General features: G+C 44.5%; 1 protein-coding gene across 1 annotated transcript in view; it reads left to right on the top strand.

Annotated features, from left to right (window-relative positions):
* PTBP1 (polypyrimidine tract binding protein 1) overlaps nucleotides 1-6052 on the top strand; it is a 45706-nt gene extending 39654 nt beyond the window's left edge. The window contains exons 14-15 of the mRNA XM_030540776.1: nucleotides 2972-3049; nucleotides 3514-6052. Of these exons, the coding sequence (XP_030396636.1) occupies nucleotides 2972-3049; nucleotides 3514-3646 (211 nt within the window). The 3' untranslated portion in view covers nucleotides 3647-6052. The remainder of the gene's footprint in view (nucleotides 1-2971; nucleotides 3050-3513) is intronic.
* The last annotated feature ends 8959 nt before the right edge of the window (nucleotides 6053-15011 follow it).

Genomic DNA, 15011 nt, shown 5'->3' with positions numbered 1-15011 from the left:
CTGCTTCAGTTAGGAGCACTCCTTCAGTCATGGCAGTGCCTTGGTGCCAGTCTCCTTCTCCAGTACTGAAAAAGGACGACTGCAAGACTGCACCCTGGTATTCGGCATCCAGGAAATTAAGGTCCCTAGCATGGAAGTCCAGTGAACCAGCTGGAAAGGAGATTAGTGTGCTTGGTGCTGAGACACTAGTGCATATTTCAGTGCACCTCCGGCAGGGTCTTCAACTCTAGCATGGGTACTCATGCCATGGAGACCAGTCTCTAAGGAAGCACTTTCCTGTTGAGTGGTGCTATAGTCTGTCTCCTCTTTGCTTTGCAGCAAGAGAATCTCCCAGTGCCATCAATGTCTGAGACATATACCATAGCACCCAGTCTAAGTCTCTTTGGCGCTGGCTTTGCCAGTGGTTCAAGAATCATTTTGCATGGTGCCAACAGACACTTGTGGATCTGCCAGCCCCTTGGGTTCAGTGCCAAGTACCATGGGCACCTCTGGTACCTCTTGTACAGTGCTGTTGAATGGCAAGCCACATAAGATTTCCTTAATGCCATCCTCTCCAGACTGCTGCACAACTCCTTGGTTCAGAGAGGCACCATGCCTGCTTGCTCAGACGACTCCAGTTCATAGTTCAAGTTGGAAGTGGAATCTTATGTCACAGTTGTAAGCAATCACTCTCCCAAGGGATTTTCACCCCTGGTATCCAGCAGAGCTTCCCTATTAGTCTGCTTCTAGGAAGCCATGACTTGGAAGAAATTGGGCTCTGGCACCATATTAGTTGCCATATTGGAACCCATGAGGGTTTCCTCGTGCCTCCAGATCCTCTGCACATCCTCCAGTAGACATCGCGAAGCTCTGCAGCAAGAGCTGCAGGAAGCCGCTCCTGAGCTTGGTACCAAACATGGGCAATCTGCTTTAGTGAATCCCTCTTTGGAGCTCCACCTCAGTCATTCTTGGGTTCTGCCTCATCATCTTAGGAGGCAATAGTGTGTAGCGTTTTCTCTCCCCCCCCCCGCCCCCCGCTGTTACAGGGCTCACCAGGACCTCTTAAAGAGGATGACTTCCTCCCTAGATGTACAGTTGAAAGTAGTTCAGGAGGGCTCAGACAGATTAGTTCGTCTTTGGATCTGTGGGGCCTTCACATGGTGCTCCCCATAAATGAAGTTATTTAGGTGCCCAAGTAGAAAATTCCATGTTCCTTGCCTCCTACAGCTAAAAGGACTGAGTGGAGGTATCAGGGTGCAGCTTGCTGCTACCTCTGCTTTATAGCTCTTGGTTGTCACTTACTTTTCTCCAAACCCATGTCACTAAGGTTTTTGAAGTCTGGGCTGATTATATCCCCAACTAGACAGCCCTATTCCCCCTGGAGACTTAAACTTGGTGAACCTCTGGCTACCTGTTCATTGCTTCATCTGTCAGTGAAGACAGCCTTTTTGGTAACAGTTACCTCTGCATGGAGAGTTGGAGAATTGAGAGGCCTGGTATCTGACCCACTGTAGATAGTCTTCTACAAGGACAGGAGGGTATACCTTTGCCCTCATCCAGTTTTTTTCACTTCCACATCAATCACACAATATACTTACCAACTTTCTTTCCTGAACCTCATGCTCATAAGGATGAGAAGAATGTTAGGAGTGCATTAGCATTTCACTTGGATAGCCCTCAACAGTTTAGGCCCCATGTTTGTGGTGGTTGTGGACAGAATGAAGGGCCTTCCAGTCTCATCTCAAAGAATTTTGTTGTTGACTTCCTCCTCCTTTATACATTTGTAACGTGACATGGCTGATATAACTCCACTGGACAAGGTGCTAGCACTTTCAGCAAAATCACATGCAACCTTTCTAGGTCAATTGCTTGTTCTGGACATTTGTAGAGCTGTAATTTGGTCTTCAATACATATTTCTGCTTCTCATTGTACATCTCTCAGCAGTCTAGAGATGGTGCCAGATTTGCGCATGTAGTCTGTCATCATTCAGATACTCTGATCCCACTTCCAGATTGAACAGCTAGTGAGTACCCTGAAGTAGAACAGAGACGTGCATCACTTCCAAGAAGAAAACTATACTAATGTGTCCTGTAATTGTTGTTGTTTGAGATGTTGCATATGTCTATTCCACCACTCACCCTCCTTCCCATCTAAAGAACTGAGGGAGTCGGTAGTCAGGTGTCAACTGTGCCCTTTTATGCCATCACGCAGCAGCGCGAGACAGCAGAAGGTGCATGCTCTGCCCTGTTGGGTACTGCTAAGGGGAAAATATCTAACACTAACGCACTGGCCATGCACACAATTGAAGTGGAATTGACATGGGCAACACATCTCAAAAAAAAGTTACAGAATAGGTTTGTAACTTTGGGGGGGGGGGTTAAATAAAAAAAAATAGTTACAGCTAAATCCCAGTGCTCCTGTGAACTGTTTAGTGGTGGCAATATGGCAAATTATAGTAACGTAGAGATCAGTTTATTTCTGAAAAATCTGGCGGGGGAGAGTCCTACGTAAGTCATGTTTTTGGATCTGTGGTTGCTTGTCTGCTTTTATTTTCGGGGTGTTTTTTCTGCCCATAGCAAACCTTAGTGGCTCACTTCTCTGATTCAGAAAGTTGCAGCATTTCAGGGGAAATATTTCCAGAGGGAGGAAAATGTGTAATAGTGGCAAGGCAGGAGCACATAGTCACTCTGAAAAGGATGCATATGCAAGACAAGCATCAAAACTCTGCTAAAATTTAGAATTGCAATGTTACCAGAATGCGTCTCATAGTGTAAAGTAATGACTCATCAGGAGTAAGGGAAATGCCATATTCCATGGGTAGCAAGAAGAAATGCTTATCCATCGTTCTGCAGTCTGGCATCTTGGATGCCAGTGTAAGAACGACAGTAGAAAAGAGTTCAGGAAAGGAACTTGTAAAATATATAGTTAAGACATACATTCCTAGTTCAGACCAGTTGACTGGAAAACTGACTAATTTCTTGACTTTTTTAGACCTTCGATAACTGAAGAAGACCTTAAGATGCTGTTCTCAAGCAATGGTGGGATGGTGAAAGGATTCAAATTCTTCCAGTAAGTCTAAGATTTTAAAACTGTCCTCTTGAGAGAGAACTGGTAAAGCTAAATGAAATCTACCAGTGAGTTCTCCACAAATTTGAAGATGCTAAAAGCACTGGATAGTAACTGTCTCAAACCAGAAATTTAGCTTGGCTGAATTATTGGTTGTATGGAACTGTCATTCCTGGATAGCTCTGGGTTAGGGAATGGGGGCAAGGATAATAAGTGCACATAGAGTGCTGGAGATGAAATCCAGTCTAAGATGACTGGGTTAGTGGCTGGGATGCATGTTTTCATTGTAGAGACGACTCAGTCCTGTGGGAGGAAAGGAATAAACCTTTTAATGAGCAGTTTTGCCTGCTGAGGTGTCTGTTTGGCTTTCAGCATCAGACAAGAAAACTTCTATTGAGTTAGCAAGAGTGAGGCTATACAGATACAGTACCAAACATGACTTAAAACTGACTGACTTGTCTTGGCAGGAAGGACCGTAAGATGGCTCTAATCCAGATGGGCTCTGTGGAAGAAGCCATTCAGTCACTCATTGAGCTCCATAATCATGATCTTGGTGAGAATCACCACCTGCGTGTGTCCTTCTCAAAGTCCACCATTTAAAGCTTTGGAAGGCATGAGACAGAATGGACCTGACTAAAACTTCGTGGGTTCAGCCCTGACCTAAAAGGGCTGAATGCTAGGAGACAACTTCCATCATTCCAGAAAAAAAAAAGCCACTTTAAAAATGCAGCTGAAGTGACCTTAAAGACCAGAGATTTTATTTTTTTAAAGAGAAATCAGTTTACCGGTTTTTAAAAAAATTAAATCTAATTCATATTGCTAACCTTGCGGTGATGGGATAACAATCTTGATGGCTGTTCAAACAAAAAAATCACAAGTTAAAGTTTACACTTTGGAAACTGCTCTGGGAATTTTCCTCTTCCTCCCTCCGTCGCGTCCCCCTCAAAAAAAAAAACAAACAAAAACCCCACAGAAACTGATCCTAACAAGCTTATCAGGTTTCACATTGATGCCTTTTTTATTTTCTTTACCCATGCAAGCCTTGGAAGACCCAGAAACCACTGTGTGAATTCACATTAGCGCCTTTGAGTCAGGATCTTGCAAAGTACGTGGTGTGCAGGAGATCCTAACCCACCCAGTGCAAAGGGTTTTAGGGTAATGTTTTCTAAGCTGTGCATCTGCTATCCTGTGCCTTAAATTCTTTTTATTGGGGGAAGAACATCATCTGAACTGTTAAGATTAGATTGGGGGGGTTGAGGAGAACAAGTGAGTTCTGGTTGTTGGATCAACTCGTAATGAAGGACAAGTAAAGCTGGCAGAGTGGATAAAGAAAATATTGGGCTTTAATTCCTTAGGCAATTGATTGTCCCACTGTCCATGAAATGTCTAATAATCTGCATAGTATCATGTATCTTCTTGCCACTTTTCTAGTCCTCATGTGGTTTTATCTCCATCTCTACACTCTTCTAGGTGGGAGTTAATTATGCTTGGTTTATTTCATTCAAACTAAGCAGAAAGGTCTGCCTGGGGAAACGTTCCTATGGCCTCATTATATTCCAATGTTGGTAGCAAGGTGACAGGCTCCCTCTTCACAAGAGCCTTAATCAAGCTATAAAATTAACCACTGTTGGAAACTTGTGAAGAAAACGAATCAGTATGAGCTTCTCTGAATTGTACATAAATCTAAACACTTGACTAGGATTTGAAGAATTTTTGGCTATCCCATGGTTAGAAAGATGTTCATCTGTCACCTTCATGCCCCTAATTTGACAATTAACAAGACCAGTGTAGCTCCGCCGTCATTCTTGTAGCATGTCTTCAGCATTTGAGCTTTTGTTTTAATCCTTGTATTATACTTTTTGATGCAGTTGCTGTCATCTGTACCTAGCAATATTTCCAGTTGACCAAATATTCTAATCTCTTTATATGCAAAAGAAATAGTTTAAGTGACTTTTTTATAGATCAATAAGATATAAACGTAATCTAAATTTACTCCTTTTGTTGGTATTACCCTTGTATACTGTACTTATTTTATTCTTTTTTTGTAATTGAAACTGTAGGGCAGGAATTTAGTTTCAGGCTGAGGTCATGACTGAGGATGAGTAATGTAATGAAACAAATCCAACATGTTAAGCTAAGCAGAGCTTTTTTAAAAAGCAAAAGGTGTTCAAAGTAGTGATTACGACTGAGTAAATGGACCAGGCTAAAGTTTTTTTACTTTTTTTTTTAAACCTATAAGCCCAGATCTTTTTAAGTTATAGGAAGGAAATTTGTTAAAAGTAGTAGAATGTGGCAAGTTGGATTTTTCCCAAATGACAAAACCACTGTTAAACTGAAACACCATTCCTCTGGCTTACAATTCTTTCCCATGCCGTTCTGCCTTCTATTTTGTATAATCCGATGTTGCCTTACATTTCCCTTTAACATGCAACCTGTGTGGATGCAAAAATAACAATAATCTTATACTCTTTCAGGGTTTTTCTGCAAATAGTGGACCAAAGTTTGTTTTTTAATTGTCTCTCTTTGTGTTGCAAGTTATGTTTTCCTTGCCTAGCATGGAAGCTCCTGACTTGCCTGTCACTGAGGGGCTGGAAAAGTCTTAACCTTTCTTAGTTCCTCTCTGAGCTCTTGTGGTTGTGAACTATGCTGGAGAAGTGTGTGATGTCTGAGTGAGGGTTCCGCTTGGGTTGCTGGCATGAGGTTGGTAGTACTGGCCTGCCTTATCTCCATCTTCTCCTGGCTTGTGGCTGAAAGGAGTTTGAAGCCATCTTAAATGAAACAATAGTGTTGCCCACAATTTTGAACTGAAAAAGGACTCGGCTAACCAGTAGATGCCGGCTCCAATTACCATAGATCCTTATAAGCTTGTTACAGAAGAGTCTTATCTCCTTATCTGAAAAGCTCCAGATTTTCTTGGCCAGCATCTTGCACTCAGAGCAAATTAACAGTCGTTCTAGTCATTGCTATCAACCAGAGTTAATTTGCTTCATCTCCCTTTCCTCAAATCAAAAACAGTAAAACAATTTCCCTTGTAGCTAGGGGACACTAGCTATTGAATGTGTACCCTTGGACATGCCACAGGCAGCATTCTACCTTGAGGAGAGATCCATGCGCAACCCAAGTGGAACAGCTGCAGTTTAATCTTTAAATGCATTCAATCAACCTCACCCAAGAAACTGGGAAGAGGCTTATTGGAATGAAACCTGTTTGCTGGCTGCTAACATTGGATCGGTCAGCAAATGGACTATATATTTTGTAAGATGCAAGCAAATGAATTGGTGACCCCAGAACCCAGACAACTGTGGGTTTATCCTTTGGATCCCTATGTTTGCATGTAAAGAATGAGTAACAAAAGGGTGTAAATATTTATAATTTTTTTATACCTGTTGTAAGACATGAGGGGGCAGCAAAACCCAGTTTTTTATGGTGAACAGATGTATTGTATATTTTGATAACAGCTATTACAGGTTCAGTATTGTGGGAGGGTGACCACATATAACATCAAAATTCCATTGCCTCTTTCAAAGAATGTTTGTAATGCAAAAAGAATTGAAATTAAAACTATTTTATAACAAACTTTGTACCTTTCTGTAGATCTATTATTTACTGTTCAGATTGTAGAAAGCAGTTATTGGTCAGTCTGTATTTGTGCTTTCAATAAATTTCTTCTGTATTCTTTGCTTCTGATTTTCCTATCTTTTTATTGTGCTTTTTTTTGTTTTTGCTTCTGATTTTTCCTTCTAATGTAATTTCAGCTGCCTCATTTTATATAACTTTGACTTTTGCATACCTCTGGGCTGGTGGAGTGTTTACATTAGCATGTTTGACTACACTGAGTAAAGGGTGATAATGAGACAGATTAAGAACCAGAAAGGACAAATATAGCACACTTAAATAATCCACTCCAAACTCTTCACACTCCAGTCCTTCCATGTTTGAATGGGTGAAGTTCAGAGGTATGAGGTTACAGGGCCCATAACTGATGCTCTGCCTCTGTCAACATTCCAACACTTTTTACTTCATGTTCCTAAACTTTCCATATACTCTGGCTAATATCCATGGAATAACCTAACCTTCAAGTTAAACGTAATACCCTTTGCAGTATTCTACTCTAGAGATGTCTAAAGTTTTGGTTAGCTTGATATCAAAGCAGTGAGTGATCCATGGCCTGTGTTCTTGTCTCTAACCCAGTGAGACTCCTGTTCCAGTCACACCAACGTAGCACATTTCAGAGGTAATATGAGAGAGGCTCTTGATGGTTGCATGTGATTTCAGTGTGCACCTGCACGGACAGCCAATATCCTGTGTTTCTGAGTTGATTATGACAATAACAGATAAGAATTTTTCTTGAACAACTCAGTGAATTAACAGTTCTGGATTACCAAAGGTAAACCTTAAACAATTCATCTGGAGATCTAAGGATATAAACTGAAACACTTATTTCTCTTTTGTTGAGTTTACATCTCATTAAAAATGTTAGTGAATTTCCCAGAGGAAGCTATGGTAACCCAAACACTTAAAACTAGACCGTACTCAACAAAGCTGTGTTGCTATATCGTGGGCAAAATGGGTATTCTCATTTCTATGAAAGTGTGATGGGTGGCTGCTCCATTAATACTTCTCGCCTAAGTTCTTTAACAATACACTTTCATCCCTGGACTCTCAATACAGTGTCAGAGAAGTGCTTGAGAGAAACATGCTTTGCATTCTTGGAAGTGTTGGTGCAGCACGAGGGGGCTGCATTGTTGTGCACTGGGCCTAGTAAGTGATGAAAACCCAGTTGCATTTGACTAAACAGTCCCCAGGGGGAATAAGGATGGTAGAAGATAAGCTCATTGAACTGGGTTCAAAATATGAATTTGGGTCTCTGCAGTTTAACTGTTTTTAGTGGAGGGTTAATGAACATTAGCATTATTCCTGCCTGTGTCTCTTCTGTAGACCGATCAGTAAGACCAGCCTCCAGGGTTGCCAAGCTGACATTTTTCAGGAGCTTTAAATGTCTAATAGAAGAAAAAGATCTCCCATGCCCTGGTGTCATGGGATTTTCAGTAGCCTCATTCCCCCACCTGGGCTCATAGTGAGGTGGATGTGTCACACAAGCTATAAACAGCATCACCCACAAGACCAAGTGAGCTGATCACGATTCATGGAAGTAGTGTGCAAGAGAAGTTCCTGTCGATGAGGGGGTTACCAGGGCTGTAGCCCAGTGCCAAATGTCAGATTTAGTTAGACAAAACTATTCTTTTTAGTGACTTTAGGCAGAGTGGATTCTCTAGCCTTGCCATCAAGTTTCCAGATGGTAAAACGGTCTCCATTCATTGCTGTCAGGAAGTCCATTATGACCTAACCTTTTCTGTAGAAGAAGAAAGTGCTCCTCAATAGAAAATGCAGCACAGCTGCTGTGCCCAGGTAATTCCAATATTATCCCAACCCAGGCTGAGTAAATTGTGGCTGTGATACAAAGACACACTTCTGGCCCTCGGACCACACCTGTGCTGCAGCAGGCACATATAAGCTCCCCAAGGGGTCCTGCTTTGTCCTGAAAAGTTGTTTCCTTTCTCATTTAGTTCTTCCTTCCAGTCAGTATTTCTAGAGGGCCCTTCTGCTGTGCTGTAAACCCGCCAGCCACCCTCTGCAATATCTTGTTGGTCTGAGGCCTGTGTTAGGGGATCCCCCTGTTCAGGAAATGTCCCTGAAACGGAAGTATTGACCTTCCTAGAGCAGACTGTGACTGCCTAGGAGGGGAGGAATCAGGGCTTGTCCTGAATTCCTGTCCTGTCAGCCTTGCACAGTAATGAATTGCTAATTATCAGCTGTCTGGTGCAGTAACTATGCCCTCCCAGATCTGCCACTCTGGGCAAAGCAAATATGGATTGAAGGGAAAGGCAGGAGCATACAGTTGGGACCATATCTCCATGGAGACGGCTGCGGCTGTCAGAATGGGTGTATCCTGAGCTCCTGGCAGCTATTCCATCTTATTCCTACACACACACCTTCTGTCTCTCCCTGCACATACAGCTAAGCAGCCTGGCTCATTGCCATGGAAACTCCTTGGCTGGAGGCCCAGCGCATGCACAGCGTCACAATGCAGAGAGCTGGGCCCGGAGCGTGCTTTTAAAGGGCCGTTTACTGATGTTTATGTAGTTTGTAGCTGTTACCTGGCACCAGCTTGACGGGCGGTCTGTCCAAAGAGGTTGCTGAGGGATGCTGGTCTAGTGGAGGGTAGGAAAGGCAAAGGGGACAATGCATTAACTTGAGAACAGATGTGTATTCTGGTCTGGGCATAAACCCATGTGGATCTATATGATGGGAGTTTCTATTCTAGGTTTGCTTCTAACCTCTAGAATTAGCTCTTTTTCCTAGTCACATGCTCTTCACTGGACCGTCGCTCCACCTGTAACAACGTGTGATAAGCGCCACTAGTCTCTTGTGACTTTGAGGTTGCTGAGAGTCTAAAAAGAGCTCTATGATTCCTGCACCTGCCAGGTGAGACTCCCAACACACTCACGCTGCCCAGGTGAAGTATAAGACCAAGTGTGACTAAGGCTGTGAGAGATGAGGGAAAGCATGTGAGAGTTGCCATACACATGCAGTTTGTGCTAAAGCTTCGATCTAACCAGTTGCGCAATCCAAAAGGTGCAATTTCCTCTGCCCACCTTGTGGTGGGCATCTCTCTCCCTGCAGTCTGAATAAACTTCACAATCAAGCACTTGTGGGAGAAACTAAGCTTCCCAAAGCATCTAGGTAGGTCTTGCCTACAGTAAGGAAACTATGCAAACTTCAACTAATCAACAGGGCTGTAACTAGTGTCCTCTGAGCCTCCTTGGAGCAGGTCTACGTGATCCAATGTTGGAAACAATGGCATGTATTCTACGTGAGCACTTCAGTGTTGCTAATACCAGTGCGGTCGAACCCCTGTTTGCGAAGACAGAATACCCCATGATCAGCTTGTGTTGCCAAGGCCTTGCTTGTTAAAGCTTTTCCAGCTTCATGTATCATTGTCTTTATACACCAGTGTGGAGTGTAAGGGTGTGGAAGCACCAAGGCAGCGGCTAATGCAGCCTCTGACAGCAGGATTTTTTCCCGCTAGCGTCTATTGCAGATTGCGATATTGACACAAGAATAAACCTGTCTGCATCAATAACTTTCAGGAATCACTGAGCTATGTCTTTAGAAGTGGTTAAATGCAGATGTGCCTAACGCGCTGCTGTATGGCTTACAAGCCCCTTGAGGCAGGAATGAGTGCATTTCTCAGCAGGCTCTCTGCTGGTCTCACAACTTCACAGCACTAGCGAAGAAACATAAGCATCTGAGTGAAGTGTAACCTTTCCTCTTTGCCCCAGTGCCCCAGGAGGACTTGGCAAGGCCTGAGCCGCGTGCTGTACTGAGGTTAGACTGTCTTACCGCATTCATTTTAAGAGATCCACAAGGTGACTTTTAAAACCCCCTTCTCTCATTTCTAAATGTGTAGAAGTGGTGCTGGATTATTGGTTACTGTTTGTCCTACAATCTTCCACATCTGCCTTTCCTGCCACAAGCTCATTATCGGTTGGTTCAGCTTTTGATTGGCCCTTCAGTCTCATTTCCTAATGGTTTTAAAGAACTAAGGATGCTAATTGACAGCATAGGGTAGATTTCCAGAATTAACCTTTCAGTACAGGCTCGTTACTCTGCAGGCTATAAAAAAACCTTCTGATAGGTCAGAAAACTGACCTCCCTTTTTAAGAATGATGTTCGGATACATTTGCCAGTTTAGTTTAAAAATGATACTTCCTACAAGTTTATTGAATTCTATACCTGGAGTTGGCCTGGATCAATAAGTCTCTTCATCTCAGTGTCTGTGATTTTATGATGCAGGATTCTAAACAGCTGGATTGTTTTTAATCCACTGCTTTTTTTGAGACCTTAAAAAAAAAATCTTTGTTAAACTGCTTTAAAAAAAAAAAAAACCTGCTCACGTGTGGCTTGGCAGGAGCGATTAAACATTTCTGTGAAGCTGGGCCCCGAGGAAGGGGAGTTGTTCAGAACACATGTTGATTTCAAATGTCAGAAATGGAGGAGAGGAAAGTGTGTGTAGTGGAGGGAGAGGGGGTCAAATACACAGGGAAAAACTTTCAGAAATGCCTGGAAACTTTTAAACCGCATCTCAGAGGGCAAATGCTCCAGCCTAGGGGTCAGGCAGGGGGTCAGACTAGACGGGGGTTCCTTAGCTGTGGTAGACAAGCTTGAAAGTGGAACTCAAAAATCTTTCAGTATGAAGGTAACAGCAGTCCATGCTCTGCAGTGTGCCCTGGAACGTCTAGGATTCACCATGCCCTCTGCTGCTTGCTGTCAGCCACGTAATGGCGTGTAACTGGCTGAACGTGCCAGCGTAGTGTTCTAGGTAGCGATGTGTGGAGTGCTAGGGCTGTGCGGGTGGGGGCTGTACTCTCACCTGGGTAGTGTTCTGCTGGGTGTTTGTACTGAGCTGCTCCTGGCTGGGGAGCAATAGGAATTGACACCCCCTTGTAAAAATATTGTGGGGTCTTCCCCTGCAGTATGCCCACTGTACCTAGGGAGCACGTGAGATGGGGTAGACTGGACCCCTCAGCCAGAGGAGTGGGGTTGCCGGGAGGTAGGCTGAAGCTGGGCTAGATGGGGAAGGAGCAGCAAAGTGGGACCAGGGTCAGGGGGAGGGCTGTTCCCCTTACAGGGCAGGAGCTGCTGGCAGCTGTACAAAAGCGGGGCTGGGAAAGTCACGGAGGAGCCCAATCCTGTCACCCCATTCAAGCCCCGTGACTCGAAGTACTGAGGCCGACTTCCAAGTTCCGTATCCCCTCACCTGAGCACCAAGGCACGTATGTTCAGGGCCAGTTCAGAGCAGCTGCAAAACCTGCAGCGGCAGGGAGCCCTGAAATGAAGCACATGGCACCCACATCCATATAGGGCATCACTGCAGAGCAGGAGCTCCCCCTCTTTCCTGTAGAGGCTGCAGCCTGGCCTTTGGAAGATTGGGAGCCAGGAGGCACATGGGGAATTCCTTCCTGTCTCTGTTGAGGAGCAGGGTTGCTGTGTTGCCAACCTGGAGCATTCAAAAATCAGCAATCGGGCGCCAAAAAAATCATGAGATTATTAAAATTGGGGGTTGTTTCTGAGCCTTTCATGTGCCCTAATTCACATTTTCAAGCTTTTTCTGTAACCCCGAGGGCTAGAAAAATACTCACTGAAAGCTGAGATCCTCCTGCAAATGTCTTGATTCCCGGAGCAGGGCCTTTAAGAGACACACTAGAATTCGCAAGATTCATGACAAAATCATGACAGCTGGCAATGCTGGAGTGGCCAGTTAGTCTGATGGATAAAAGCCTGTCTACAAACTAAGGAAAGCTCCCTTCCTGGAATTTAAACCCCCTTCGGGCTGGGTCAGCCCCGCTGCGGTTTGCCCAGGGGTCTCCCCTCTTCTAGCCAACACTGGCTCCTGTTTAGCAGCCATTGAGATACAATTAGCAGCAACACTGATTTTAAATTGAACAAGGTAAAAAGTCAAACCATTGACGTAGTTCAGCCACCCAGACCGAAATACATCACCCTCATTTATGATGTACATAATTGTTTGTTGTCATTTAAGTAACACAAAAGACCTTAGTAGCAGCAACGGCTGGTTCATTGTTCCTTTTTGATGCACTTACAAAAAACCTGAGGGGCTGAAAATCAAGCGTTTTAGACTTCCTTAGGCAACTGTTTTACAATAAACTGGACTTGCTTAAGGTAAGCCTATGAAGGCTCAAAATAATTGGGCACTAAAAGAAATTTGCAAAGGGGACTTCAAAGATCAATGTTTAAAGAAGGTGTGGACCAGTGATGCTTGAGAATTACTGGACTGTATGTGCTATAGCCTTGACTCTGTGTAGAAAACAACCTTTCAAAAGTTCTCTCGGGGAAGCAGTCGTCATGATTTGAGAGAGAAATTAATAGAGGCTTTCTACTGTAGCATCTTAAAGGCAAGGGGGCAGCAAGTGGGTTGGAGAAAGCTGTGGGAGATCCATGTGACTCTCTCTCTTCACCCCTCCCCGTGGGATGCTGTAAGGTAGCTATGGGCTGTCTGGATTTTGAGTTTAAGCACTGGAGAGAGACCTGTGAGGGGGTGGGCCTCATTGCTTGGGCTCCTTTCAAAATCACAGCTGGCGACAGTAGGGTCCGATGATAGGATTCAGGCGACGGGAACCTCTCTGGTGAACTTCTGAACAGCAGAGCAACTCCAGCCACTGTGTATATGGAAGAACGCACCCAGCTGGAAGCGGTCAGCAGGCTAGAGTACTGCCCTGGGAGAAGAGAGACCTCAGTTCTGTGCCTGACTCTGTCACTGACCTGCTGTGTCACCTTGGGGAAATCACTTCCTTGCTCTGTGCCTGTTTCCACACCCATCCTTGAGCTGCCTTTAGACTGAGCGTCTCAGGCAGTGACTGTCACTATGGGTTTGTCTACAGTGCAATCAGAGGGGTAAATGCAGCACTTATGGACAGAGGCAAGCTAGCTTTGATCTAGCTACTTTGAACAACTAGCAATAGCACCAAAGCCATGGCAGCACAGGCTAGCTACTCCAGGGTCATGGACTGGGTTGTACAGTTGTAGCTTTGCTGCTATTGTTGCTCATGCTAGCTAGATCAAAGCAATTGATTGTGTGTGTGTGTGCGCGCACTTCAGTCACACCTCTCATTGCAGTGTAGACCTACTCTTTGGACACATACAGCTCCTAGCACAGCAGCAGCCTGATTTCTGTTGGACACTACCACAGTACCGAAAGAAGCCCAGGGGAGACATATTTTCCCTTTCCAGTACAGATAGGGCCCCTTTTCTTTTAAAACTAACTACCAAAAACAAGAACGTAAGAACGGTTGTACTGGGTCAGACCAAAGGTCCATCCAGCCCAGTATTCTGTCTTCTGACGGGGCCAATGCCAGGTGCCCCAGAGGGAATGAACAGAACAGGGACTCATCAAATGATCTATCCCATCGCCCATTCCCAGCTTCTGGCAAACAGAGGCTAGGGACACAATTCCTGCCCATCCTGGTTAGTAGCCAGTGACGAATCTATCCTCCCTGTTATGGTTTTGGCCTTCACCATATCCTCTGGCAAGGAGTTCCACAGGTTGACTGTGCACTGTGTGAAGAAATACTTCCTTTTGTTTGTTTTAAACCTGCTGCCTAGTCATTTCATTTGGTGACCCCTAGTTCTTGTGTTACGAGATGTAGTAAACACTTCCTTAACGCTGAAACTTTGTTACTGAGTTTGTCTATATTAGAAATGCACTTTGTTGGAAATCAGTTTTTCACTGGAGCAATCCCATAACATAAGCAGGCTTCAGCCAGTTTATACCTTGTTAAGTTTGCTGACCTCAGTAAATGGATCTTCCTGCTTTAAACTAAATCAACAGAAGTGAGGTTTAAACCAATTGAAGCTCGTCCGCAACCATGTTACTTTTCTGGTATAGCCCAACCAATACTTACATAAGAAAGGCCATACTGGATCAGACCAAAGGTCCAGCTAGCCCTGTGTCCTGTCTTCCGACAGTGGCCACAGGTGCTTCAAAGGGAATGAACAGACCAGGCAATCAGCAAGTGATCCATCCCCTGTTGCTAGGTGCTCCACCCCCTACCTGAAAGGTAGGCCAGATAATCCCTGCTCTGTGCTGGCAGGGGTGTCATTGTTGATACAGAGCTGGATTTTCCATTCTCCTACACCTTGTCGTCATTTTCCACCAAGGTCAAGTGGGTGTAAATCCTATCATCCTGTGCTGGTTGCACTTTATACTCACTTTGCCCTGCTGGAAGCGGTTGCATGAGGGTTGCATGGAGAACTGGGACCTTTGTTCTACTGTTGCCTGTTCTCCACCCCCGCCCTGCCTGATTCTCCACGGTGCTCTCTGGTGGCAGGGGCTCTATGCCGCTTGCAGCTACAGTGCCTGCCACAAAGGGGTCTGGCTCAGGGG

This window comes from Gopherus evgoodei, chromosome 22 (genome assembly GCF_007399415.2).
Source record: "Gopherus evgoodei ecotype Sinaloan lineage chromosome 22, rGopEvg1_v1.p, whole genome shotgun sequence".
NCBI lineage: Eukaryota > Metazoa > Chordata > Testudines > Testudinidae > Gopherus > Gopherus evgoodei.
This window is presented reverse-complemented; position numbering and strand designations above follow the sequence as displayed.